Here is an 8289-nt window from a genome sequence, read left to right as displayed (position 1 = left end):
ATTTCTATGTAGCAACATTCCAGCAGCTCCTGCATACAGAGTATATATCTCCCAATTGATACGATATTCCCGGGCTTGTATTTCCTATCATGATTTCCTTGATAGAGGATTGATGCTCACAAGGAAGCTATTAAACCAAGAGTTCCAAATGGTGAAGTTGAAATCATCCCTTCGTAAATTTTACGGACGCTATCACGAGTTGGTTGACCGTTATGGAATAACCGTTTCACAGATGATATCGGATATGTTCCTTATGTCGTTACTACAATACCCTTCCCTTTTCACGAATGTGACCTACCGAATTAGACTATTTACCGGATTTGTAATAACATAAGCAACACGACGGGTGTCACATGTGGAGCAGGATCTGCTTATCCTTCCGGGGCACCTGAGATCACCCCCAGTTTTTGGTGGGGTTCGTGTTGCTTATTCTTTAGTTTTATATGTTGTGTGATCTGTACTATTATCTGTCTGTTTGTCTTTTTATTTTTGGCCATGGCGTTGTCAGTTTGTTTTCGATCTATGAGTTTGACTTTCCCTCTCGTATCTTTCGTCACTCTTTTAAGTAGAGGTCCATTAACTGTCCTTTATAGTAGCAAAGGTCTATACTATCTGCCAAGCTCTAATGCTAGCAGCTTTGCAAGTTGTGAATGAACTTTAATAGAGACTCTTCATGTTCTATCACCAATAATAGTGCTTTAGGATCAACAGTTACAGATACCTTTGCTGGTGAACAATCAGTCCCCGAGGGTATCAAAAGCTAGATAGTTGGTACTTCTGTACTGACATGATTTATAACAAACCTTTCTAAAATTGTCCGTTTATACATTTTGAAATTATAAATAATCTAAGGTTTCAACTCCCTCAGGCAAAGTTGACCTCAGATAGATTTGACTATGTTTTGTCCGTTCTTGGCTTTCAAATATTCGGCCTTGAACATTCGTGATGAAGGTAGTTCCAGAAAAGTGCTTCGGATGCATGACATTTACAAGATGTTGTTTTTATATTTTACAGCACCTTTCTAAAATTGTCCGTTTATATTTTTTTAAATTATAAAGAATCTAAGGTTTCAACTCCCTCAGGCATAGTTGACCTTAGATGGATTTGTCTATTTTTATAGGTCCGTTATATAGCTACTAGTATTGGACTGTTTCGATTCTTATACATCCTTGGCTTTCAAATATTCGGCTTTGAGCATTTCGGATAAAGGTATATCAAGAAAGCCGGTCAAAATCAAACTAAAATGGTAATTTATTAATGACATTGACCGAATTGTATAATACCCTACCCTATGAGTTGGATATATGATGCGATCACTTGTTCGTCCGTCCGTACGTTCGTCCTACACATATGTTTGTCAAACTGTTCAAAGCAACTACCAAACAAAATGAGTTTATTTTTTAATCAAATTGATTGCGGTGAGTTTTAACGCGTTTGCGCTTGTTCGATCTATTAGATATCTTCAACCTTTTGGCTGATATTTTCGACTTTTTCAGAATGTTAAAAAAATTTGCACACATTTCTCCAATAATGCTGAACAGAATGGTTTTGTATTTTGTCAGCATTTCAACAATGATTAGGTTTAACATATTTGGTATTTAGAAATGGCAGATACAAACGTCTTGTTGGCAGATACTTTGCATTACAAGGAATTCATTTAGGATACAGTTAATTTTGTAGGTATACATTTAAGACAAACTAAGTACACAAAAAGTAAAATAAATTGTGATCGGTAATTATTAGTTACATGCACATAATGATTTGGTCCACCGAAAAGTTCCATTAAATTTCGTCTATCCTAAAATTGATTTTTTATCATAATTTTATCGTTTATCTCAAGCTTCAACATCCCTTCTAAGTAGATTAAAGATGTTAAAACTAAAAGTTCCAGAATCTCCAGTAAATAGAGAAATTTTGGCACTCTGTTGTCTTCTTTTCACTTTCCATCTCGTGCTGTTCACATTTTCTTTTACTGCAGATACTAAGTCGTCGAAAAGTTTTCCTAAACTTTCGTTATTCTGGAAAAATGTCTTAATTTTTCTGTCTACTTTTTCATCTTCGTAGTTTTGACAACGTACATAGATGTTATGAAGGAATGTACCATTAAACACTTCTTGTGGGCTTATCAGAGGAATTGGACATCCTAAAAGCTGATTCAAATAGGTCCCAAAAGCAAAACAAGATTGATAATGTGAAAATCCATGCACAATTCCAATTGAAAAGTTACAAGAATCCTTTAAAAAATATTTTTCAGATCTTTTTAATAGGGTTTTCAATTCGTCGACACATAATTTGTGCATGTTTAACAAAATCCGGTCAATCGAGTTTCCGGATTGATAGTTTTTTGTTTTCACAATTGTCCTTGCGGTAAGAACAATATGACACAAAATCAAACTCTTTATGTAAATTGAATCCACATTCGGTTTAGCGTGCTTCACCCAGTACGTTAAAAAGAGGACAAACAATTTTGTATTACCAGAGAATTTATCTAATACCTCTTTGTTTTCAAATCTGAAGATTGAACATAGAATATCTATTTTCTCATTATCCCTTATCTTTTCTATATATTTAGGCATTTGCACTCCATCAGTCGATGTAGATGTGCATTTAAAGCGCACAAGTGATCCACCATAACGATCATACTCAAATATGTTTGTTTCAGCAGTTCCCAACAACATTGCATATATTGCTTTTCTTAATCGAATAGTAGATCTGTGTATTGATCTTTTTCTATAAATGTTCTCAACTTCACATAGAAGAAATATTTCTTGCAAATTAAGTATATTTTGAGCGCATACAGGTATTTTACCTGTCCGATGATTTTCCTTTAATCTGTCTGTTGTATTCGTATTCTTATTCAAAAAATATTGAACAAGATCAAAACCTTCAAAACATGTTATATCTGAAAACATTGTAAGGGACATTTTAACAAATTTACGTAATGTTTCCGGAAGACTCTCTTCCAATCTTGAAGAAGCATCGTCAAGTGAAGCACTTATAGACCACCGAATCGCTTTACTTTGTATCACGGTTAGATTATTTATACTCCGATCATCAGGTAAAGCTGAGTAAAATTTATATAAGTTCTTCCTTTTGATGTAATCACTTCCCAACGTAACAGCTAATATTGGTAATCTCGGTATTTGCAAACCAGGGAAAACCTTCTGCATGTATTTTGCATAATAGACTTTGCCTATGCAGGACGATTCTGAGACAGACAATGTATCTAAGGGTATATATCCTTTTATTAAATCGTACACAAAGAAATCACTGTCATTTGATAAAACTGGACATTGGAATGCATTTGCAAGAGTAGCAATATCGTGATCGGCTTCAAAATCACAGACAACAAAAGGTATTTTCATTTTTTCGATTACCGCTAGGAATGTAATACGGCAGAGCATAGGAGCAAATCTAGCCTCCGAGCTAGAGGTTTCTCTAGATTTACTTATTCTTTCTCTCGCTCTACGTACATGAGTTTCATGTTTTCTTCTGTCTATTTCGTATCCACCATCCATCACAACATATGAACATATTTGATTAGACCTCAGTGCACTGAAGAATGTTTTAATTCTGTCAGCATAATCGTTATAATCTCCGCCATGTTTTAGGTTGATATACCGGTTCTCATATAGATAGTAAATTAGACTGTTACCATCAATAACCAGTTTAGTCTTTGAAATTTCTTTATCTTTAAATAAAATCTTCTCGTTTTTATTTACAATTGTTGTTAATCCTTGAACACCCATCCTAAAAGGTAAAATGATATATACATACTTGGATAAACTAAAATTAAGCAATCAGTTAATCGATAACCTTTTATTATGATAATTACTAATTCGAAAATACAAACATATTATGCATTGCATGATAGAGAATATTATGTTCAAACTTTATTTCTTGAAACAAACAAAGTCATAAAACTCCTCTAATTTATATATTAATTTCTTTAGTTATTTTAGAGAATTTTGTGTTGACGGCAGATCTTCGAAATTTTTGTTCTTTTTGATTTATTCATTTGTTTTTATTTTCTTGACGATTTGCTTGGTATATTATGTAGACATTTGGCTTTTGTATTGTGTATGCCCTCTTCTAGAAGTCTTTTGGAAATTTTGTCGTTGGGTTGCTGTCTCATTTGCGTATACCCTAAATCTTCTTCCAGTCATAACATGTTTTCATTCTACTATCACTAATAAAAGAAAATATATAAAATTTAAGTACAAACTGATGTATAGTTATTCGAATGTTATTTATTCACAAGTTTTCATTTTTGTTTCTTTTTGGTCATGGAGTTTACGAGCTGTTGCTTTTTTATTGCACCCTTCATACCTTAGTACCCTTCTACTACTTACTATGAGCCCTAGGGTTTTCAGGTCGAAACCCGCTTGTGGCGATATAAGTTCGACTATGATCAGGATTGACAAAGATGGACAGTTTGTTTTTATTGCCGAAGATCGGTGTCTTAGTGTATTACAATTTCCTCCATCAAAAAAAAATTCCCGCAATAATATTGCCAAGTTGAAGAAATATTTATGACGAAAAATGATCCAATAAATTAAATCGCAATAAGCATGTTAATATACTTTAACATCCATCTCCCCGAAACCGTTTTGATTTATATATGGTTGCAATTGTAGTTGACCGTTGTAACACAACTTTACTTCAACGGTGAATGGTATTATCGAAGGTTCATTAAACTCGTGTTTGTTTAATAAACATTATGTAACTTTTAAATAGTCAAGTATCGTTGCTTGTTTTCTTAGTATCATGACATAAAATTGAGAATGGAAATGGGGAATGTGTCAGAGAGACAACAACCCGACCAATATATATAGGTTTATCACCTGTTTCATGCAAAATGTGTAATTACAAAAATGCCGAACTCCAAGGAAAATTCAAAATGAAGTCCTTTATCAAATGGCAAAATCAAAAGCTCAAATACATCAAAAGTATGGAGAACAACTGTCATATTCCTGACTTGGTACAGGCATTTACTTACGTAGAAAATGGTGTATTAAACCTTGTTTTATAGCTAGCTAAACCTCTCACTTGTATGACAGTCGCGTATAATTCCATTATACTGACAACAATGTGTGAGCAAACCAAAACAGACATAATAGGTAAAACTGTCAAAAATTTGGGTACAGCAGTCAACATTGTGTTATAATCTTAATCGCTATAAAAACGAATAACTAATTCAACACAGAAAAACAAACTGATATATAGACACTCTACAGACAATGTACATAAGCAAAAATGAAAGACAAGAATACAAAAATGACCATACTACAATAACACAATAGCGGGATGTATAAATACAGAGGCGCGGCAAAAGTATATATTACCAAAAATGGACTAATGCAATTAATTTAAAGCACAACCACATTGGATAAAAAAAATAAAAGAATGAAAAATAAGGAGATTTTGCATGTCTCTTTATAAAATGCAAGCCAGCGGTTTATATTAAATTGTTTAATCAAACTTGATGATGCTGCTTCCTTTAATAAAGCAAGTTTAAGACTATGACTGCTAAAAATAATCATTTATATACTTAAGTATATAAAATTACTTTTTTCTTGCAAATTTATCCCAACCAATAATGTCAATCATTACGTAATTTATTCAGTGATGTATCAAACTAATAAAACGAGGTATGATTGGCAATGAGACAAATCTTCACCAGAAATCAAATGACGTAGCAGATTAGCAACTATAGATCACCGTACGGCCTTCAACAATGAGCAAAACCTATCCCGCATAGCAATCTATAAAAAGGCTTAGAAAAATAACGGCCTGATTTATGTAAAACAAAAACAATAAATGAAAAAAAATATGACAAACAGCAACAAACAATAACCATTGAATTATAGACTCCTAACTTAGGACAGGCAAATACAGAATGCTGCGGGCTATACATATTTGCGGGCGCGCCAACCCTCTAAGCGTATGTCATCTAACAGTAAATGAATTTCAGATCACAAAGGGTAAGAAGTGATGAGATTTCAAAATCATGGAGACGATTACTTTCATGAAAATTTCAAACATTTTTCACGAATGCAGAAAAATGTAACATTTGGTTTATCAATGTAGATATGGTAGGTAAAATAATTCAAAAAACCAGCTACACACAAACAGTGCATCTAAATGTTAAATACGCATTTGTTAAAACATTTCTAACGTTAAAAAAATAATCTTGACGATGAACAAATGCAATAGATATAAGTATATGAACTATACAGAAACATGTACTGGATGTCTATTCAAACAAACATCAAACAAATTTTTTCGAAGAAAACAATACAGAGGTTGTGCAAAAACAGTCATCTGCAATTAGCTTGTTATCTAGCAATTAATAGATTTAAAATAAAAGAGGAAAGCTAATATATCATGAGAAAAAATTAAAAGTCAAGCTTATTTTTATTCATTCCTCAATACTTACCTTTCCAGATGTTAGTTTCATTTATGGAATTTTCTTCAATATGTTCAACCTAACTTTTATCCTTGTTTGTAGAATTTTCGCAAATATTATGCACACAAACAAGGTATTCGTTTTATTACACCTTTGGCAATTTGATCGTTTGCCAAAGTTTTGTTTATATAATGAAAACATACAAAGTAATCTCAATTTATTGGCGGTTACGTATTACATAGTTAAACAAATCAATGCGTACTTATAACTCAATACTTTGGGCTAGATGACGATTGTTAGACATATTAAGTATTATATAATCTTTCAAGTCAGAAAAAAATAATTACGAGTACAATTCTCAATACAATTCAATATAAACGTTAAAAGCTAGGTATTGAATATCCCTTTAAATAAGTGTGGCAGTTGGGCTACTTCCGCAACAAATCTCTGCTGTGACCAAAATCCGATACAAGTTTTGACCAATTTATGATATCTTTATATGTTCATATTTATATACATATCGCGGTTAACATGAATTTATATAACATGATAAAATAAATTCGAGCGTCCGGCCGATAAATAATCAAAGTGAAAATCATTATTGCAGATCAAAAGTAATATAAATACTCTGACCTCAGTATGCTGAACTAAACCTATTAATTACATAACTTCTTGTGTGCTTTAACACATTAGACACCAATGTAGGTTCATGGCAGATCAAGACTTGACCGCAGATCATTTAATAATAACCCTAGATATCATGTATTAGTTAACACGTTACATGAATTAGGCACAATACTAATTAAAAGTCCTTCATTGAATGATTGCTGATAATGTCCAGTGATAAATATTTCACAGATAGTTAAGACTAATAGTCGTTGCAGTATTGAAATAAAACATGATGTAAAATTATAATGTTATTATAAAAAATATATTGGGCACTTTATGTTACAGAAACTCACTGGCGTCATTGAAAGACAAGCTATCATTTAATCAGTACGAAATGACGCCATAATTATACTTAAAATCCTAGCAGACCACACGGCACACTGTGTAAATGAATGAAAATATTTTTCACGTGGCATATAATTCACTGAGTTCTGTCATAATTGAAATCAAGAACAAAAACAAATCATATGCCACTCGCAGGTGACACGAAACACACGTATCATGTACAAGTTATAATACATAACATGATAGTCTTTTCTCAGATAATTAAGCATAATTTGCCGCTAAAATACTGTGCCTTGGCTAGTCGCATATTTTGACAGAAAAACATCACCATAGGGGTATGTGAATACAAATGTTGTGTACTACTACCATGCCTACTTGTCCCATAGTACTTTAGCAATTAGTTCCCGAGCGGTATAGCCTAACTTGATTTTTCACATGGTACCGCATAAGAGTAGATCTAGGTGAGCATAGATCGACGTGAAATAGAGCTGCTGAGCAATTAAGATGAGAGTTATTCCTCGTTAGGGTACGATGGCACCCTAACTACTCAGGAAAATTTTGGGAACGATAATATATTTGGCCAAAATACATTATCAAGACCAAAACGAAATATGTAAAGTTATGTTGCCTGCCCAAGTTACAATATGGAGTACCCCGAAATTGAAGATGGCGTGCCTGGTGAAGCCTGTGTCTTGTGCATGAATTCGGTAGTTGATAAAGAAAAATGTTACAGTTTATGTAAAATCTACAATATTGAGATCAACTAGAAAAATAAATGTAAAAACAAGGCTAGGACGAGGGACATGATACAAAGTAAAATATAATTCATATAACATAGCGCACATTATAGAATTTCGGAAGAATTTAACAAACGAATGTAACAGTTACAGTATTATTTGATTCTTGCAAGTGCAGCTTTAACATCC

The 8289-nt window shown here is 32.8% G+C and overlaps 1 protein-coding gene across 1 annotated transcript; it reads right to left on the bottom strand.

Moving 5' to 3' along the window:
* Positions 1-1376: 1376 nt before the first annotated feature.
* LOC127729301 (protein asteroid homolog 1-like) lies at positions 1377-6569 on the bottom strand. Its single transcript, XM_052237040.1, has 2 exons — positions 6440-6569; positions 1377-3750 (listed from the first exon to the last, which is right to left on the bottom strand). The coding sequence occupies exon 2, from the start codon at positions 3747-3749 to the stop codon at positions 1836-1838; it is 1914 nt and encodes a 637-aa protein (XP_052093000.1). The 5' UTR covers position 3750; positions 6440-6569; the 3' UTR covers positions 1377-1835.
* Positions 6570-8289: the final 1720 nt, after the last annotated feature.

The sequence above is a fragment of the Mytilus californianus genome, unplaced genomic scaffold, assembly GCF_021869535.1.
Source record: "Mytilus californianus isolate M0D057914Y unplaced genomic scaffold, xbMytCali1.0.p SCAF_2, whole genome shotgun sequence".
In the NCBI taxonomy this organism is placed as follows: Eukaryota; Metazoa; Mollusca; class Bivalvia; order Mytilida; family Mytilidae; genus Mytilus; species Mytilus californianus.
Note: the sequence above shows the minus strand (reverse complement) of the source record. Positions and strands in the feature narration are given on the sequence as shown.

Excerpts from the sequence above, each read along its gene's own strand:
- LOC127729301 (XM_052237040.1), bottom strand. The coding sequence starts at position 3,749 with ATGGGTGTTCAAGGATTAACAACAATTGTAAATAAAAACGAGAAGATT.